Source organism: Acinonyx jubatus, chromosome A3 (assembly GCF_027475565.1).
Source record: "Acinonyx jubatus isolate Ajub_Pintada_27869175 chromosome A3, VMU_Ajub_asm_v1.0, whole genome shotgun sequence".
Lineage (NCBI taxonomy): Eukaryota > Metazoa > Chordata > Mammalia > Carnivora > Felidae > Acinonyx > Acinonyx jubatus.
In genome coordinates this window covers 13,980,871-14,001,395 of record NC_069388.1, presented here as the reverse complement: position 1 = coordinate 14,001,395, position 20,525 = coordinate 13,980,871, and the positions used below count along the sequence as shown (strand labels likewise).

The 20,525-nt window shown below is 49.7% G+C and overlaps 1 protein-coding gene across 2 annotated transcripts in view; it reads right to left on the bottom strand.

Annotated features, from left to right (window-relative positions):
• Positions 1-20,525, bottom strand: part of SLC13A3 (solute carrier family 13 member 3) — a 73,615-nt gene that overhangs the window by 36,693 nt on the left and 16,397 nt on the right. Inside the window, exons 2-3 of one of the 2 annotated variants that reach the window (XM_027070255.2) lie at positions 8,603-8,868; positions 6,203-6,363 (exon numbers count right to left, since the gene is read on the bottom strand). In XM_027070255.2, the coding sequence (XP_026926056.1) occupies positions 6,203-6,363; positions 8,603-8,868 (427 nt within the window). The remainder of the gene's footprint in view (positions 1-6,202; positions 6,364-8,602; positions 8,869-20,525) is intronic. The other variant, XM_053199872.1, reaches the window with a different exon arrangement.

Here is a 20,525-nt window from a genome sequence, read left to right as displayed (position 1 = left end):
ACCTGCTACTGGCAAGGCAGAGAAAGAAAGCTGTGCAGGTACAACAGTAAACAGCAATCATCAGTATAGCGCACGAGATAAGGAAGGAGTTTTACCTCTTTATACAAGTCAGCAAGATGAAAAACTTATATGCCGAGCATCATTTTCCTCATAAGCGTGATGATAATAAAGCCCACGAGGATGCAGTTGAAAAACACACACACACACACACCACAAAAAACCAAGATGCTGAATGTTCTTAACTATTTACCCAGGGTGCACCCCCGTGCCTCCTGTGACCACAGTGATCCAGGTGACCATGCACAAATCGGCCAGTGGGGGCCAAGTCTCCAAAATGGCTGGCCAGTTAGGAGCTTGGAGCTTATGTGAGGTCTTGCCGAAATAACACCAATCCCTGAGGGACCCAAAGAACTTTCCCATTTGCAATCTTGCAGCAGCCTCAGAAGAGCCTGGGAGAGCTAGGCCGTTTCTCCCGTCCTCCTTTCATCTGGGGAAACTGAGGCCCGGAGAGGCGGCTTACAGCCTGGATCATGATGACCCAGTGGGTCAGTGGCAGAGTCAGGCTTGTTCCCAGGACCGCTGATCCCCCACCTCTTGAATCTCGCTCCATCTCCAACAGCACCCACCTGGCTCTTAGCAGGTCTCACCTGGCACAGCCAACTGTGTGTGGATAGCATGTTCTTGAAGCCTGGGATATTCGGGAAAGAGTTCTCGTATCAAATTCGGTATCTTGTATCAAAGCCCCCCAAGCTTGGGCAGGTTGACATCCATTAATTCATTTAACAGTTGCAACAGTCTGGGTAATAAGTATTCATACCCCATTTTATGGAGGAGGTTCCAAACCCACTGAGGTTTGGAACAGTGATGTGACTGGGGCACCCGGGTGGCTCAGTCGCTTAAGCGTCCAACTCTTGATTTCAGCTCAGGTCATGATCTCACGGTTTGTGGGATCGAGTCCCATGCCGGGCTCTGCGCTGACGGTGTAGAGCCTGCTTGGGGTTCTCTGTCTCCGCCTCTCTCTCTGCCCCTCCCCTGCACCCTCTCTCTCTTTCTCTCTCTCAAAATAAGTAAATAAAAACTTAAAAAGAACAGTGACGTAACTGATCCATTCATTCATTTATCCATTAACGCCACACAATTATTGAAGCCCTACTACGTGCCAAACAGCGTTCTGGGTGAACAACACTCTACCCGTGTAGGTTGTTCACGGCAACAGGAAAGACTGACGCAAGCCGCCATGGGGCTCTGGGTCCGTGGAGGAGACGGGTAACAAACAAATCCCTCTCCACTAGAGGTTCAAGGAAACTTAAAGGTGCACCAAGGGGTAGGGTCGTATCACCCGCTCCTCCCCTATTCCTGGAAATCTTAGTGATTTTTATACAACCGCCATGTATCAACCACATCCTGTGCGCCAGGCTCTCGGATCTCATGCCAGCTTCCCAACGATATGTACGAAATGGGAGGTGTCCTCATTTCACAGATGAGAAAAGGGCCTCGGAAGCCCCCCCCCCCCTCCCGCTTCTGACCTCGTGAATGAGGAGTGAAAGAGGAGGGCAGTGCTTAACCTAGCCTAAAACATTGCTTTTTGAATGACGTTATCTTGAAGGATCGTAAGCCAGCCTCGTCTTTTACAATCGTAGATTCTAGATTCAGACAGAGCTCAGCAACTAACTAACCACGCTGCTTTGGGCAAATCATTTTGCCTCCCTGAACCCCAGTGTCCTCCTCTGTAAAATGAGGCTCACCTACCTCTTGGTACTGTTATAAAATGAGCTAACGAGTATGAAAAATTAAGCACCACGTCTGGCTGGTGGGTCTTCAAGAAATGAGAGCTCATATTATCATCTCTGTGGTTGCTCTGGGTGTCCCTCATGGACCTAGGTCCCCCAGGAGCCTGCTCCCCCCCCCGTCCTGGCCCACTAACAGTCTCCACTCCCTCCTCCGCTGTCCTCACTCATGGCCTGCCACCAGGACAGGCCACAGAGACTGGGTGGAAGGGAACATCTCTCTTTGCACTGGAATTAGCCTTCCTTTAGGACTCAGGGCTGATCATTAATCAGTCCTGCTCTCTGATCCTACCACTTGTGAAAGTAGTTATCTGCCCCTGCTTCCCAGGGTCTCCTACCTCCTGACATCCTACAGCATATGGGAGAAGATTCTGGATTTCGCCTTGCACCCAACACTGTGTGTGACTGTAGGCAAGTCCTTTCCCCTTCCTGGATCTCAGATTTTTCCATCTTTATAACGAAGGAAATGGCTCTCTCTCTTTTTTTTTTTTTTTTCCTGGCCACCAAACTCTTGGGGAAAAAAAAAAAATCTTGTGTACAAGACACACTAGCAGAGGTTAAGAGTCCAAGCTCTGAAGTCAGCCAGCCAAGATTCAAAATACCAGAGCCCCTGTTGTGCAGCTGTGTGACCTTGGAGGCTACTCTAGCCTCTTTTCTTAAATTGCTTCCTCGGTTGCCAATCTGCTAAATGGAGTCAATGCTGGTTCTACGTCATTCAGATGTAAGGCCCCCAAGAACCCTGGCCTGAAGTAAGTGCTCAGGAAACATCTGTGATCGTTCCTTGGAAGCCCAGCGTATAAAACAGAGGAAGTGGGGTAGAAGTCGGAGAAGGAGCTGAGTCACCATTCCAGGGTGACCGTGAGGCAGTTCTCTGGAAGCCCAACGCCCAAGGGAAACAGTCCGAAAACCGATGAAGCCGTGGAAGTGAGCAGACTGTGGCCCGTGGGTTGACTCTGGCCCGCTGCCTGCCAATTGAGAATGGTTTTTACAGTGTAAAAAAAAAAAAAATTTTTTTTTAACGTTAACTTATTTTTGAGAGACTGAGAGAGATAGAGCGTGCACAGGGGAGGGGCAGAGAGGGAGAGAGAGAGAGAGAGAGAGACACACACACACACAGAATCCGAAGCAGGCTCCAGGCTCTGAGCTGTTGGCACAGAGCCTGACGCGGGGCTCGAACCCATGGACCGTGAGATCATGACCTGAGCCGAAGCCGGACGCTTAACTGACTGAGCCACCCGGGCGCCTGGAGATTGGTTTTTACGTTTTTAAGCAGCTGGAGAAAGTCAGCAGAAGCCTAATACTTCGTGATGTAAAAATTACACAAAATTGTAATTTCGGCAACCATAAATAAAATCTCAGTGGAACCCAGCCACACCCGCTTATTTACATATTGCCTGTGGAGGCTTTCTCTCTGCAAGGACAGAGTTTGAGCAGTAGTGATGGTGTGGCCAGCAAAGCCTGAAATATTTACTATCTGGACGCTTACAGAGTAAGTTTTCTTTTTCTAAAAATGTATTTAAAACATTTAAAAAATTTTTTTATTTATTTTTGAGACAGAGAGAGAGAGAGAGACAGAGTGCAAGCAGGGGAGGGGCAGAGAGAGAGAGAGAGAGAGGGAGGGAGACACAGAATCTGCAGTGGGCTCCAGGCTCCGAGCTGTCAGCACAGAGCCCGACACGGGGCTCGAACTCACGGACTGTGAACGGAGGTCGGACCCAACCCACTGAGCCACCGAGGCGCCCCCACAATAAGTTTTCTGACTCTTGTTGTAGAACATCTCTTCCCTTCCACCTGGAAGATTTTGACCTTGCAGAGATCCCGGCTCTGCTGCTTTACCAACAGTGTGATTGATTCTGGACCTGTCACCTCACCTCTCTGAACCTCACCGGGAAGGTAGTTCTCATCGTGCCTAGCTCGCAGGGCCGATGTGGAAATAAAATAAACAAAACCCCTCACTGCATCATAGGCAGAGACTCATACCACAGTAAACAAGATGAACTTAGATGGTACACGGATCACTGTTTAGATTATTAACACATATATTAATTTTAACACGTATTCAAAAAATACACAACTAGCACTCAGAGCCCAGGGGTTCACGAACGGCGTTGGTTGTGTTATCCGGGAAGAATGACCCCAAGCTCCCCCATCTGTCACTCAACATGTGGCTTCCCAGGTGGCACTTCCCACCCCATCTCTCGGTCAGGTCCCATTCCGGCCAGCAGGAGTGGAGGGCAGGAAGGGCAGGACCCGGGAGCGGCAGGCACCATCCTGCTCGCATACCATTGGTCAAACTTTGTCACGTGACCACGCCTCATTGCAAGGGCAGCCAGGAAATTGAGCTTTTTCTCTCCAAAGCCACGTGCCCATGTGGGGGGGGTTCTATCACTAACAGAGCAAAGACAGACTCAATATTGGGGATGAACTAGAGATTTCTGTCCACACATGAACTGGTTTAAAGCTTCCTTTTAAACTGCATTTATGTAAATAAAAAGGAAGACATTTTATTTATTTTTTATTTAAAAAAAATTTTTTTTAACGTTTTATTTATTTTTGAGACAGGGAGAGACAGTGCATGAACAGGGGAGGGTCAGAGAGAGAAGGAGGCACAGAATCCGAAACAGGCTCCAGGCTCTGAGCCGTCAGCACAGAGCCCGACGCGGGGCTCCAACTCACGGAGGGAGAGATCATGACCTGAGCCGAAGTCCGCCGCTTAACCGACTGAGCCACCCAGGCGCCCCAAAAAGGAAGACATTTTAAAGCAGACAGAAGAGGGCAGCTGCTGCAACCGGGAGGGAAAGATCAAGGGAATCACAGAGATGCCAGTGAAAAGTCCTGGCATCTTTGTGTCTCTGAATCAATCAATCCTGTCTTTGCCTCTCTCTGACTTCTTTCTCTATTTTAGAGAAAGAGAGAAAGAGTGAGTGGGGGAGAAGGGCAGAGGGAGAGAGAGAGAGAATCCCAAGCAGACTCCACTCTGAGCAGGGAGCCTGACCCCACGACCCTGGGATCATGACCTGAGCCAAAATCATCTTGACTGAGCCACCCAGGCACTCCACCTGACTTCTTGGTATTTGAGGAAAATAAACTGTTATTTTTCAAGCCACTTGCAAGTAGACATTTACCTGCATTCTCACAGATGCAGCTGGTCCCATGGGTAAGATAGCACATTCTGGAACCGGACTGCCAGGGTGCAAGGCTGGGCTCGGCCATTCATCTGCTGTGTCCTGGGGAATTCACTTCCCCTCTCTGAGCCCTTGGTTAGTCATCTAAGAATGCAGCAGCTACTTGTATTTTCTTAAGAACACAGTTTCCAGCATTCGAGTGAATCACATCCCATTCTCACCGCTTATTGTACAAGGCCGTTCTTTTGTTTTATTTCTTTTGTTCTTTTTATTCGTTTTTTTCTTTTTTTAATGTTTATTTCTGAGACAGAGAGAGAGAGAGCAAGCACAAGCAGAGGAGGGGCAGAGAGAGAGAGAGAGAGAGAGACCAGAATCGGAAGCGGGCTCCAGGCTCTGAGCTGTCAGCACAGAGCCCGACACGGGGCTCGAACTCACGAACTGTGAGATCATGACGTGAGCCGAAGTCGGATGCTTAACCGACGGAGCCACCCAGGCGTCCCTATTTACTTCTTTATTTAGTCCCTTTGGTTCCCATTTCCCACTCCCATCCTTCCCAGAGCAACCGTGCTGATGTGTTTAATCTGTAGTCTCTCATCCGCTTATGTTCTTGCGAAGTGGCCCCTTGCGTGAAGTTTTAATTTACATAATGGCATTGTCTCCTGTCTCTCATTCTGGCTTCTTTCAATCCCAACTGTGTTCTGTGAGATCCGTTTCTAGAACGAATTCTTTGCTCCTAAAAGCAGCATGGGGCTCAACAGCACGCACTTCACCTTCCCCTTTATTGGTGATTGCATTCACGTGGCTACCAAGTCACCCCACCACAGAGTACGAGGCAGTGAGCGCCATCCCAACTGTCCCCTCGTGGACCTGCATCGGAACTCCTCTGGCGTGTGCATCCAGGAGCAAAACCGCCGGGTTACAGGGTCTGTGCACATTGCATTTCTCTGGGGATTAGCGGTGCTGAGCATCTCTTCAAATGCTCTGAAGCCAGGCGTAAGTATAGTAACTACTTCATAAGGTTGTTTTGAGAGGTAAAAGAGACAGTGTAGGCAAAGTGTTGAACTCGTCACTCGGTACACAGTAAGCACTCAGTGAATGCAATTAAAGAAAGAAAGGTGTCAAGGTCTGACTTCTCTAATTGTCAGTTACTATTATTATGTAAACACTCGGCGCATAATATATGCTCAGCAAGTGCGTTTGCTTCACCTTCCCCTGCAACTTTTGGACACCCTGCTCCCACTCTTGCGTGCTGGGTCGGGGGGCTGCCCCGGTGCCTTTCCACAGCCTCACCTGCGTTCTCTTCACTCTGCTGGCCGAGGTCCTTCCGAGTCTCCTGGCCAAAGAGACTTTTCAGGACGGCGCTGGCGATGGGCAGCATCATGGCAGTGGAGGCGGTGTTGCTTAGCCACATGGACAGGAAGGAGGTGGTCACCATCATCCCCAGGATGAGCCTGGGAACAGAGGGAGTTAGAGACGCATCCAGAACGGGGGCCCAGGAGGTCCTCTGGTCCCACTTTGCCACCTTGAGGAATCCAGCCACTTGTTTTACCGACGGAAAGCCAAGGCCCAGAGGGGACAAGCCAGGCGACCGAGTGGGGACCAGATCCATTCGCCAGCCTTATCTCAGGTCTAAGGAAACGGATTCCACGTGGCCACGGATTCACCTGGCCATGGGTCCCCCAGGCAAAATAGTCCAAAGACACCCAGCCCTGAAATTTTCTCCCCTTTGTCCCCCAGTCCTTGGTGGCTTCCATTACAGAATAAAATTGCCTTGGTTCGCCCCCGAGACCATCCACCGTAACCCCTCAAACCACCTTTGCCAGCCTCCTCTCCCAGTTCCCCTCCCCTTCTTACCAGGCACCGCCTCAGACTCCCCTGAACTCACCAGCACACCCAGACAGGCCCTGACCCCCTGCCTGCCTGCCACTGCTTGGCCCCTCCCACCCACAGGAATCCGACTTCCATGATCTTTTCGCTTCACATTGAACTCTTAATCGACCTGGAATTTGTTTAGATGGATAGTACGAAGCAAGATCTAAGTAGTTTCTTTCTGTTCAAAGGATAAGCCCGTTATTCCAACCTTCACCGTTTACTGAATAATCCTTTCCTTCCTCCACCGATTGAGATTTCTTCTAGAATGTTAGGCGGCATGTAAAAATCTATTTCTGGACTAGCGTCACACCGTTTTCGTTGTTCTGACAACGAAATCACTTCTTGGAATCACTTCTACAGCTAGACTCTCTCCCACAGACATGAGGAAACACAGTTACAGAGTCGGGCAGAGTGCTGGACACACAGTCGACACCAGAAACCTAGGAGTTACGTAGAACCTTCTTCTCCCTAACCATTACCCCCGGCTACTTTATCAACCAAAGAGCTTCCAAAGCTCATCTCCACTGCCATCACCCCAGTCCAAGCCGTCACCCTGTCTCGTCTGGACACCCAGAACATTCTCCTAACTAGGCTGCATCCAGTGTCTCCCTCTTCGTCTGCTCTCCACGCGGCAGCCTAGAGGAATTGTGCGTGTTTTTTTTCATGCAAACCTAGTCATGTCATTCCCCACCTTAGAACTCTTTAAAGCAGAGATTCATGACCAGTGTGGATAAAATTCAGGATAGAAATGAGGGGGAGGTGCATCTTTATTGTATTAATATCTAATAGAAATCAAGTATTTCCTTTGGGGATAGACAAAGGCAACAAAATTCAATAGGAGCAGAAGTGCCTGGGACTCGGTTGCCAATTAGGATCACAGATATTTTCATATCATGCCGTAATAGTCACGAACATCTTGGACTATCACGGACACTGGGACTAGAGGGAGTTATTGTAGTTGTTATTAGGTCAGTCGCTAGATCTTATCATTTACTGTAAAGGAGTGCATATGGGACTATATCATAAATGTGTGTGGGGTTTTTTTATTAATTTTTTTAATGTTTATTTATTTTTGAGAGAGACAGAGACAGAGCATGAGCGGGGGAGGGGCAGAGAGAGAGGGAGACACAGAATCTGAAACAGGCTCCAGGCTCTGAGCTGTCAGCACAGAGCCCGATGCAGGGCTCTAACTCATGGACAGCGAGATCATGATCTGAGCCAAAGCTGGACGCTTAACCGACTGAGCCACCCAGGCACCCCTGAAACCCTATTTAAAGGTCGTTTAATTTCTCTTAGAACAAAAGTTCAAATCCTAACCAGGGAGCCTGAGGCCCTGCAGAAATGGACCCTCCCACCCTATCTCTCCAAGGCCATCTTGTCCCCCGTTCCCCACCAGCCTTGGCATCTGGGCTATTAAATAGCAAAGTAGGATGATATCGGCCAGGATTTACTGCACTCTTACAGGTCTAAGCTATTATACCTTCACTTTACAGGCAAAGAGAGAGGAGTGAAGTCATTTCCCAGAGCAGGAAAGGTGGGATTCAGCCCCCAGTGGCCTGAGTCACACTGCTAAAATGGCCCTCTCTAAAACTACTGGACCCAGGTGGGGCCCGGGGTATGCATTTCAAGTGGCCTCCCCAGGTGATTCTCATGCACTTCTGAGAGCCACCCAGGAGCCCAGCACTGTGTCTGACTTTCGAAACATCCGGGGATTGAATGAGTCAATGGCAGGTGGGACACAATAAGCTTGTTGACCTGGGTGACCGGACCAGACCAGGAAGGGTGGGTTTGGGCTCCAAGGGATGCGGTCCCTCTTACCTGGTTGGCTGGACCCCAACGAGCATCAGGATCTTGAGGGCGATTCTCCGGTGCAGGTTCCACTCCTCAATGGCGCTGGCCATGATCAGACCGCTGAGGAAGAGGAAGTTGGTGTCCAGGAAGTACTGGGGGCAGACCTTGTTGGAGGGCAGGATGCCCAAGAAGGGGAAGAGGATGATGGGCAACAGGGCTGTCACCGAGAGGGGCAGGGCCTCCGTGCACCAGTACACCGCCATGAGCAGGATGACAAACAGGCAGCGGCCTTCCTGCAAGGGGGAGATGTAGTTCAGGAGGGGTCAGCGGAGCCCCAGGCGGCAGGGCGAGAAGACGTCCCGGGGCAGCGCCCATCAGAGCATGTTCCTCAGGGAGGCTGTGGAGAGCGTGAGTGCCCAGAGCTTTGGCCTTGAACAGATAACATCACCTGAGCCCCATTTTGCTCAAGTGTGCAAGGGGGAAGCGACATCTGTCCATTTTACAGGACTATTGAGGATTAAACAAAACACTCCGTCGTTTTAGAAGTAGACGCCGAGATGAGCATGAAGACTGAACATAGTTTAGTTGGTAGAGGATCCCAGAAAGTTCTGGAAAGGCAACAGGGAAGTGAAACAGAAGGAAGCCAGTACAGACAGTGTATTAATGAGAAGATTAACCCTGTGGGCAGTTGGGGCTCAGTCCTGATGGGGGACCCTGGGAGAGAGTGTAGCTCATGCTTCAGAGCTGTCCTCCTGGGAGGCAAGGAAGCTGGCTTTTCACCTGCCAACTCCTGGCCGTCACTGGTTTAAGGCTGCTCCTGGGAGCATTAACTCTCCAGCATTGGAGAGAGAGAACGCACTCGTGCAGAGCATCTCAGGTTCAGTAAGAGGGTATGGGCACGTGCAGACTGGTGAGTGCCGGGGAGATGTGGAGAGTGCAGCAGTGGCCGCTGGCACATCCATTACATGACACTTAGCACAATGACCAACACATAACACACACTCTGCAAACAGTAATAAGAATAAGCGACATTTATTGGGCTGTTAAGTACCAGGAACTGTTTAATCCTCACAAATCCCAGAGGAGTAAGCATCCCCATTTTATGGGTCAGGAAGCAGAGATGCAAGGAGGTCACGAGCAAAGCGATGATTGTGCAGAACAAGGCAGTTGGCCTCCAGAGTCATCGCTCTTTTTTTTTTTTTAATTTTCTTTTAACGTTTACTCATTTTTGAGAGACAGAGAGACACGGAACGTGAGCGGGGAAAGGGCAGAGAGAGGGAGACACAGAATCCGAAGCAGGCTCCAGGCTCCGAGCTGTCAGCACAGAGCCTGACGCGGGGCTCGAACTCATGGACTGCGAGATCATGACCTGAGCCAAAGGTGGACACTCAACCGACTGAGCCACCCAGGTGCCCCCAGAGTCATCGCTCTTAACCAAGTACCCCCAACTGTTACCAGCTGAATATTAGAACCTAACCTATGACAAGTTGACAATGTAATATTAAAGATCCGGAACAAAATAGATCAGCAGTTGTCAGGGCTCAGGCAGGAGGTGTTGGGGGGGGGGGGGAAGGAGAGCTGCAAAGGAGTACAAGGGCACCTTCTGGGGTGATGGAAATGTTCTAGAAACAAGAGTGCAGTAATGACAACGCCTTCACTTCTGATGCATCAGTATCCCATAAGATCCATCATAAAGAGTGTCTTATTATTCACATGGTCACTGTTGAATAAAACGACTTACTGTCCTGACCTTGCTTTCTTATGTTCTCTCAAGGCAATGACCTTGCATGTTCCAGTAAACACAGACTATTTCTTGAATTTGGTGCTGTCTGGTGCCATTTTATGCTCCTTATTTCTCACTCCCAGTGGGTTTGGTTGACTTCATTCAGAGTCCACAGGACATTGACCTGTATTCCATCTTAACAGGCACCAGCTGAACAGAACATACCCTCGGCCACACAGGCCAGGCATCAGCTACGTGCAGACACTAGGATGAGTTAATCCATCTAACAGAGAGGCAAGGGCAGGATCAGAGGGACTGATGTCTTTGGCAATCGTCCAAGCAAAAATTACCAGTGACTAGGGTCTCGGGAGGGGGGGGGGCAGTGGAGGTTGTGAGAAGTGGTCAAATTCTGGGTCTGTTTCCAAGGAAGAGCCTGACAGCTGTGTGGACAATCTGTTAGGAGGTGTAAGGCAAAGAGAGGAACCAGGAGCCATTCCAATTGTTGATCTCAGCAGTTGTCATTTACTGAGCCGGGGAAGACTTGTGAGATATACCCACAATCCACTTCCGTACCTTGAAGACGCATCCTGTTTTCTCAACGACTGGACCGGGAGTTGAGGCCAGGAAAATGAGTGAGGCATAGTCACTGCCCTTTAACCAGCAAATGTGACCCCACCAATCATGGAACGGTCCCCTATGGCTGGTTCTTCTCAAACTCAAATGACCCTCACAGACTCTGCTCACCAAGTCTCTCGGGAGCAGAGGTATGACGGTAAATGTTGAACAACGGGCGCTCTGCAAAGCTCTTTCTGTGTGTCTGTGTGTGTGTGCGCGCGCGTGTGTGTAAAAGTGCTTGGTTACTATTCAATTCAGCTAAGAAGTCACTCATTCACTGACCAATGAATTTGGTTCTACTATGAACGTCAGCTTATGTTTTTATTTACATTAATAATTAAGACAAGAGGGAAACAATGAAGTATGTCAGAAATTCACTCATTCACCAATGACGCGAGTCACTTCTTTACTGAATCAAGTGAGAGTTTTCAAATACTGGAAGAATATTCCCTCATCTTGCCGGGGCGGGGGTGGGCTATTCACCATGTAACCGCTGTGACCGCAACACATTGTTAAGTTTGATCTGCACTTTGACCACTTTCCATCACTCTCTTAAATCCAGACAAACCACAAAACAAAAAGCTAAGCCCTGATTTGGGGTGTTTGTCAACTTCTACGGTGTAAATACCCCCGCGTGGTTGATTTCAAGCTATCAAGAGACATCACTGAACACAGCGTTGGAATGAGCCCGGCGATACCGCATCGCTACGCAGCATTTCCTCCACACATACTGATGTAAATAAAGCAGATATAGGTAATCCTAAGACCACAGGTGAGAGTAAAATAAGCAGGAAGTGGTGAGCTTTGCGTATCTATTACCTCTGTTTTAATATATTGAATCACGAGTTCGTATAATTCCATTTTAAACAATATCTATGTTTCACAACCGGCTGGCCAAATTTGTGACAATTTGGCAATCAGATATCGAGAGCTGGTGCCTATGCTCCAGGACGCTGCTGTGAGCTTCTAGGCAGAACATCCGTGCAAACCACCACGCCCTGCCCCCCGCCGCCACACCCCAGGAATCTGGATCACATTCCGTTGCGAACTTGACGTTCTTCAACCCATGTTTGGTCCCATGTTCCATAATGCAACTGTTTTTTAAAGTATACAATTATTTTCTGTCAAATTTTGCTGCTGGCTCAGGAAGACAGGCCACGTCTATCTTGTTTTATGTACCATGGGGCTGAAATAACCAAATACCATGGACTGAGTGACTCAAACAACAGGCATTTCTTTCCCGCAAGACAGCTCTCCTCCCAGATGGGCGTCTTCTCATTGTGTCCTCACCTGGTCCATACTTGCTGTGTGCACGCAGAAAGCTCACTTTTTTTCCCAAAGGCTGTAACCCCATCACGGGGCCCCACGCTCATAAGCTGATCTAATCTCACAGTTTCCAAAGGATAATAAATGGATTGTATGAACAACGTTATATCAATAAATGTGATAACTTAGGAGAAACAGAAAAGCTCCTCGGAAAACACAACGTCTCCAACCATCAGAAAAAGAGAGAGAAAAGCTGAACGTTTCAGGATCTATTAAAGAAATGGAATCGATTATTAAAAACCTTCCTGCAAAAAAACGTCTAAGGCTTGCTGGCTTCAACGGTAATTCTCCCAAACTTTTGACAAGTAAGTAACACACATCTTACACAAGTGCTTCCAGAGAATAGAGAGAGAGAACACTTCCCAATTCATGGTGTGAGGCCAGGGTAACCCTGTTACTGGGTCATCCTGACAAGGGCACCAAAAGGAAAGAAGAGAACATCATAATGGTCCAGCATTGATGGGACACACAAAGTCGTCTGAAAAACCAGTTTCCTTTTCTAGCCTGCCTCGCGTCACTATGCAAAAGAATGACAGGAATAATGACAACCGAAACCACCAACAGCTTTGAGTGTTTATTAAGTTCCCGCACTTTCCATGTATGAACTCAGTCAATGAGAAATACTATTACTATCCCCCACTTTTGAGGGGAGGTTGGAAAAGGACATCGATTCGGCCGTGCACATAAAGCTGGGACCGAAGTCATTCAGTCTCAGGGTAATGTCGCGCACAAACGAATTAGTCTAGACAGGAATTCTAATTTTAACCTCTTTTCTTTAAGCATTTAAGGGACTCCCAAGTAAAAGGAGCACTAGCAACGACCGAGGTGCTTACTGTTGCCCATGCGCTCTGCCGAGCAATTCACACACGTTAACTCCTTCCATCCCACTGTCACTGGGAGGCAGGCACTACGTTCTCCGCTCTACTGAGGGGACAACTGAGTCGGGTGACTTGCCCAGGGTTGCTGAGGTAGAGACAGAACTCGAACCCAGGCGATCCGGCTCCAGAGCATACGCCTCTGTGCCACTCTGCACGATCCACGGTTACCCCTGTTCCATTCCCGCATCCTTCGACTCTCTGGCATCCCTGGAGCCTCTCCCAGTCCTCGAGCCCACTGGCCTGGTCTTGCCATGTGTGGCCCGCTATTGCTTCTTGCCTCCGCCCCACTTCTCGTAAAGAGCACGCTCCTAATAACCACCCTGTCCCCTGCCAACGCCCCATCCCCGGAGCCTCACCCTTCCATTATGGCTTCTCTCCTCCAGAGCAGAAGCTAACTGGAGGCTACCGCACTCCCTCTTTGCATGATGGCAACACCAGCACCATATCAAGATTGATCATACCTTCACGTACCGGGAACTTACTACGCGTTAGACCCCGTCCCAACTGCTATCTCAATTGACTTGCGCTTGTCAGAACGACCTTGTGAAGTCGGTCCCGTGATGATCTCCGTTTTACAGATAAGGAAACTGAGGCACAGAGTGATGAGAGTGACCACCAGGGCAGCCTGCTGGATAAGAACCAGGCGTGCTGGCTCCCGGGCCTCTGCTCAGCCTGAAGCTACTGCAGGAGGGGGAGGCGGGAGAAGCTAAGCAGGCTGTTCCCAAATGTCCAGTCAGTGCCAGGACAGGTAACAAAGAATAACTTTTTTTTTTTTTAGCATAAGCATCGCCCATGTCATATGTGGGGCACACTTATACTAAAAATAATTATTCATTGTTTATCTGACATTTTGCAACTCTATTTCGTCTGGCAACCCTAGCTGGACCCATACTCCAAAGAGGCGAGAAGGGTAAAGGCCAAGTGTTTCTGGAGGACCGGAAGTGGGTCGCGAGGAGAGAAGTTCACCAGAACTTAAGCCCTGCCTAGGAGGTCTGCTTTCAGGTGCTCTAAGGCCCCCCAAAGAGCTCATATGCAGCAGACCCATGGAAACGCAAGCACTGGAGGGGAGCAGCCTATCAGAGAAAAGCATCTCCCCGAAGGGGAGTGTTCTGGCAGGTGCTGGGGGTGGGTACCCTCTTACCTCCACCCCCTGTGATGCTCACAAGAGAACGTGTCAGAGAATGTGCCAGGCCCCGGGCCCAGAAGGCACAGCCAGCTGGGCAGAGAAGCCCGTCAGGCGCTGACCTACCTCTGCCTGCCCCCATGCCTTCTCTCACAGTGCCTGTCAGAAACCTAGAAACTCCAGAAAAAGGGAGAGGACCAACCCTAAAGGAGAGCCCTCTTACCGGGCTCCGGGCCTGTGGAGCTCCCAGGTGGGGGGCTGGAAAAGTCTTCACTTCCGACCAAGCTCATTGTTTCAATCGTCACCTGGAACAGCCCGTTCTGATCTCGGAATTGAGACCGTGCTTGTGTATTAAAGTAACCGGAGGACTTTAGCTACTTCTCAACAGTGATGGGAGAAGTCACGAGGTCTGCAGGAGTTTACATCCCAGTGACCACAGAAGAACATCCCCTGCTGAATACATTTTACAGCAACAGCAGGAGAGAAAAACAAAGCAAAACAAAACACGGCTTTTCAAAAATCAGCTTTATGAGCTATAACTTGCATACCATCAAATGCATCCATTGGTTTTTTTTTTTTAAGTTTTTTAGTTTATTTTCTGAGAGAGAAAGAAAGAGCAAGCAGGGAGGGGCAGAGAGAGAGGGAGAGAGAGAGAATCCCAAGCAGGCACCACACTGTCCACGCAGAGCCCAAGGAGGGGCTCGAACTCACCAACGGTGAGATCATGACATGAGCCAAAATCAAGAGTCGAACGCTCGACCGGCTGAGCCACCCAGGCGCCCCAAATGCATCCGCTGTTAAGTGTACAATGTGCGGTTTAACAGATGTACTCACCCGTATCACATCCCCTTCAAGATACAGAACGCTTCCATCACCCCCAGAAGGTTCCCTCTTGCCCCCTTCAGGTCAATCCTTACGCCCCTTCCCAAAACGCTGCTGTGATTTCCCCTGCTATAGATGGGTTTTGCGTGCTCTTGGGACTTAAACGGAATCAGAAGGATGAGCTTGTATGCTTTTTGCTCCATACAATGCCCATGAGGCTCCTCTACGTGGCTCTGTATGTCAGCTGTCTATTCTTTGTTACTGCTGAGTAGTATTCCATCCTGTGCACACACCACCCTCTATCTGTACATCTTCCTTCTGCCGGACATTTGCATTGTTTCCAGATTGGGGCAACTATGAGTAAAGCTTCTGTGAACATTCAAATACATCTGCTTCGGGGGTGCCATCTTATAGGTCCTTTGGTGAAGTGTACAATTACCGCGTATTATATAGTGGAGGGGGGGCGGTTTCTGGTAAATTCTGGCTGCAAGGGTTGCCTTTCAAAGGCTCTGAGTCCCAGGCCTGTATTCTCCCTCTCCCTCTCCTCCCCTCCCCTGTTCTCGCTCTGTTTCTTTCCCTCTCCTCCCTCTACTCGCTCCCTCTTTCTCTCCCCCCCCCCCAACCCCGGGTGCTCTCGCCAAGATGTCAACAATAGTCCTTGGCAGAGGAACACTCCAGATACAGCACAGGTCAGCTGGGGGAGGTGACCCGAGGCAAATGGCGGGAATTGGGAAGTTGATCCTTGGCCGGCATGGGGCTTTGCCAGTAAGTGGGTCAAGAGCGTGTTTCATTACCTTGCTGGTTAGTTAGGGATTGGAGCAGGGCCAAGGTGACCCCAAATTGCTTGCCTGCCCCAGCTCAGCTTCCTGTGGGCAACTGGATTCACAATCGCCAGCTGGATGCCAGACATCTGGCGGGGAATTAATAAGTACTACTGGCCCTCACCCCCCATCCCTGCCAGGCCTTGAGGACGGAACCGACTTCCAGAGAGCAAAAATCGCGCAGGAGGCGTGCAGGCAAGGCCTGGAGAGGGGGGGGTGCCTACGCACACACTAAGTGGTGGGCTCTCAGAGACCAAGCAGGCCGAGCCAGTTCCTGCCTCCAGGTCTTTGCACCCGCTGCCCCCTCTGCTGGGTCCCCTCAACCCTGACCACGGGTGCAGCTGGCTCCTGCTTGTTATTTGGCCCTCCTCTCAAAGGTCACCTCCTCTGGGAGTCCCACTCTGACCAGGCTATCGATTATGGTCTGATTTCCATGTTGTCTGGCCTTGCTCTCATCAAGTGCTTCACAATTAACTCGAGTATTTCTCGTTTGCTGGCTTCCTGTTCTCTCTTCCCCCAACCAGACCCTAAGCTCCAAACAAACAGGACTCTTGTCTTTATCTGTTCACGTCTATCTCCAGGGCCTCAATGGATATCTGTTCAATGAATGAAGAAACGATCCAAGTCAGGGATCCAAACTCAAGGGCGGGCGACAAGTGAGTGAGTGGAGTGGGCTGGTGTGAGAAACATCACATCGTTTCCTCAAGTCTGACAGTGCTGTGGGTACAGAAAACCATCCCTTTGGAAGGGGAGTGGAAAAGCCCAAGCTTGGTGACAAATGAGAGCTGGCGCTGGGCTTCAGCGTCTCGAGGGCAGCAGGGAGGAGTTGGGGACGGCGACACACGGGAAGTACAGGCCTGTCCAAGAACACCGACTGCTGCCCAGTTCATGAGAACATGAGCCCCACGATGCCAGATCTTCTGCTTTTTCAAAAGAAGCTTGAAACTGTGCTTTTACGTGGAAGCTCAGAGTTTTAAAAGATTTACTTAGTAAGAGCAAAGTGTAGGCAAACGAAAACAAAAACAAAAAGCCCACATCGGCAAACAGTAGCAAGCCCATGGTTACCGGTTTATGATCTCTAGTTTAAATGGTTTTCATTGGTGTAAAATCCCAGAAAAGGGCTTACACGGACCCAAATCCGAATCTAATGTCAAGTTGTTTACAGAGCACTAGGGATCCTAGGATGCTATATTTAAAATCTCCACTCCCTTTTAAAATTCCTATTTTACAGCTATAGAAACGGAGGTCTGGTGAGGAACAGTGATCTCTTGAGGACAGGCAGAATTCAAAAGCAGATCTCACCACACCTGGGCCTGGTTGCCATTTAAACAGTGGACCAGGGAGGGGTGCCTGGCTGGCTCAGTCGGTTAAGCGTCCGACTTCAGCTCAGGTCATGATCTCGCACTCCGTGAGTTCGAGCCCCACGTCAGGCTCTGTGCCGACAGCTCAGAGCCTGGAACCTGCTTCGGATTCTGTGTCTCCCTCTCTCTGCCCCTCTCCTGTTCGTGCTTTGTCTCGCTCTCAAAAAATAAGATTAAATAAATAATGGACCAGGGAGTAGGGTCCGGGTGGATCCATGATTTTACTCCAGCCCACAGCACATCTGTCCCACCTCTGCGTCTGGGTCCTCTTTTCCATGAACTCAGACCAGCCACTTGGCTGCACGGACGCTCCTCCTGCTGGTCTGCAAATGGAGACTTCCCTTGATCCTTCAAGGGCAGATTCGGGTCGAAGCACAGAGTCACGTGATCCCAAGGCCTCATTCCTTTGAAATTTAACTTCTGGCTGGGGCAGGTGTCTGGTCCTGCACAGACTCCCTTTCTGGGTCATCTCTGAGTCAGCAACTGGCCTCCTCGCCACTTTGTTCAGGACAGGTCGGTCATCTTGCTGAGGTGGCCCACGGTCGAGGGAGTCATGGCCTCAGATGAAATATCTCTCAGCTGCCTGGCCCGTCCCCTCTGCCATTAGAAGCTGGTGCAACTAGGCGGAAGCCTCCAGGGGTGGGGATGCCCTTGAAGGAGGCCGCGGCCCAATTAGACAGGTGCGAGAAGCTCTGGCTGGTCCCGGTTATCACGGTTGACTCACGGGCCAGGCTTTGGATGAACTTGATGTGGATGGGGTTGGGGGACGCTGAACGGAAAGTGGCCAGCCGTTTTCTTAGAAGGGAAAAGAATGCCAACGAGATCTCCAGGGCCAGGCTGGCCAAATACAGAGCTTCAGGCCACACGCTGCTCTGCAAGTTTGAATTCGCTGAAAAGGAAGGAAATTTAGAATTCCAGTGTCTCAGTCACGTGAGCCACGTTTCAGGGGCTCAGCTCACTACTTGAGACTAGGGTCTACCATTCCAGATGGAACAGCTAGAAATGCCCATCATCACTGAAAGTTGTGTTGGATGGAGCTGCTCATGGGCTCAAGGGCCAGGAAGCCCGGGTGTGGTGGTTCCACTACGGAGCTCTGAAGGCAAGCCACTGACCGCTCTGAGCCCAAGTTCCTGCACCTGCCGACTGACGATAATAATAATGACCCGGGGATGTTACATCAGAGAGGATCCCATCAGAAGAGATGTGTGCAAAGGCATCTGGAATGTGCAACCGTCGGGCAGGCTGTTTTACGAGTGAGATTATGAATGAATACATGTCTATTTCTTCATTATTCTCCCTACTTTCCAAATTTCAACTACACATATGGTTTGTCTTTTTTTTTTTTTTTAAGTTTATTGATCTTTGAGAGAGAGGGACAGAGTGCGAGCAGGGGAGGGGCAGAGGGAGAGGGAGACACAGAATCCAAAGCAGGCTCCAGCCTCTGAGCTGTCCACGCAGAGCCCGATGCGGGGTTCGAACCCACAGACCTCCAGATCATGACCTGAGCCAATGTCAGACTCTTACCGGCTGAGCTCCCCAAGCGACCCTGGTTTCTTCTTAAAGAAGACAATCTCTGAATACACACAAGGACTAGATCTGTAACACACTGGGGGTGTGCTCCTTTCTCTGAAGATTACTAGACATTTCATTGTTCTAGTGCAGAAATTTGAGGCCAGCCTGATTTCTTCCTCCTTATAGCTCACCAGAATCTTTTGCCTGGATAGCCAGAAGATTTTTTCGTTTAACCCTCTAGTCCCTGACTGTTACCATGACATACACATCTCAGTGTTGATGAGTCTCTATACGTTATTTTTTTCCGGGAGACAGAAAATCTGCATATGTTTTCCTTTAGTTTCGGAGCACTTTTCTGCTATTAGAGATTCTAATACTGACGGTCCCCAACGTACGATGGCTTCACTTAATGATTTTTCTAGGTTAGGAGGGTGCAAAAACACACGTTCGGTAGAAAGCGTACTTTGAGTTCTTAAGTTTGATCTTTTCCCACCAGCACGGGCCATATATGTTGCCCGGCTCTCTCCTGACGCTGCACAGCGGCCGTGACCCCAACTCCCGGTCGGCCACCGCGATCCCGAGGGTCAACAACCCACACGCCCGCGACCACCGCGCGTCCATACGACTGTTCTGCCCTCCATGTTCACTCAAGTATTCAATAAATCCCCTGAGATATTCAACACTTTATCATCAAGTGGGCTTCGTGTCCAATGACTTCGCCCAAGTGGAGGCTGATGGAAGTGTTCCGAGCGCAGCCAGGCTAAGCAGTGCCGTTCCGTAGGTTAAGTGCAGGAAACGCATTTTCGACTCGCGGTATGTTCAACTTACAAGGGGCTCATCGGGATGTAAGTGGAGGGAGTTGTGCTGTTTTCTGCTTCCTTTGTCTGTTTCCTTATTTCGCCTTGAGCCACACCAGTTAGGCGGAAGTCAGATTTCCTTTGGATTCCATACGGATCATTTTTCCTCTCATCCTTTCTTTCTTTTCTGCCTCATTTTGTTCAGTCTTCCACCTGGACATCACGTCCCCGGTTATATTTTGAATCTTTTTCCACCTTTCGGTTTCTAGTATGGCTTTTAGAATAGAATGGCTTGATTTTGTTCTCTCCCACCCACTTCCGGAACAGGGCTTTTTTTTTTTTTTTCCCCCACGCCCTTCTCCTTTTCACGGTCTCCTCTTTGACCCTTTGATTTCCTGATCTTGAGATTTATTTTAGGAAGGCCATCATTTCTTTATGTTTCATATTTCACAGAGAAACGTCTGTTCAGTAGTTTCTCCTACTTGGTACCACAGCCGCTTCAGCATTTATTGTTTCCTTTTTTACTGGATGTCCTCTGTCTTTTTATTTTTCATGCTGGTTCCTCCACATCAACACAGAATGAGGGGCATTCTTCTTTTCAGACGAGTTCTTTGTGAAAGGCAGGCGTGGGGAGAGGGGATGGTCGGGGGGTGGGGGGCGGGGAGCCGAGGCAGCAGGTGTCTAGGCATTTTTCTGCGAATTTTCTCGGAACCCTGTCTCACCAGCACTGCCCTGGAGTGGGTCTCTACTCTAGGCGGTGAGCTCACTGTGGGGACTAAGTGTGAAGTCCCAAGAATGTCCCAGTTCTTTGGGGTCTCCTTGGGCTTTATGCCTCTTTGATGGAGAAAACGAGACCCATTACAACCATACAGCTGGTCGTCATCCATCCGTTGTCTTCTTCCTGCCCCCTTAAAGCATCCTACTTCCTGCCGAGGGTCTTCAAGCCTCCTCATCCAGTTCATCTGTGTTGAC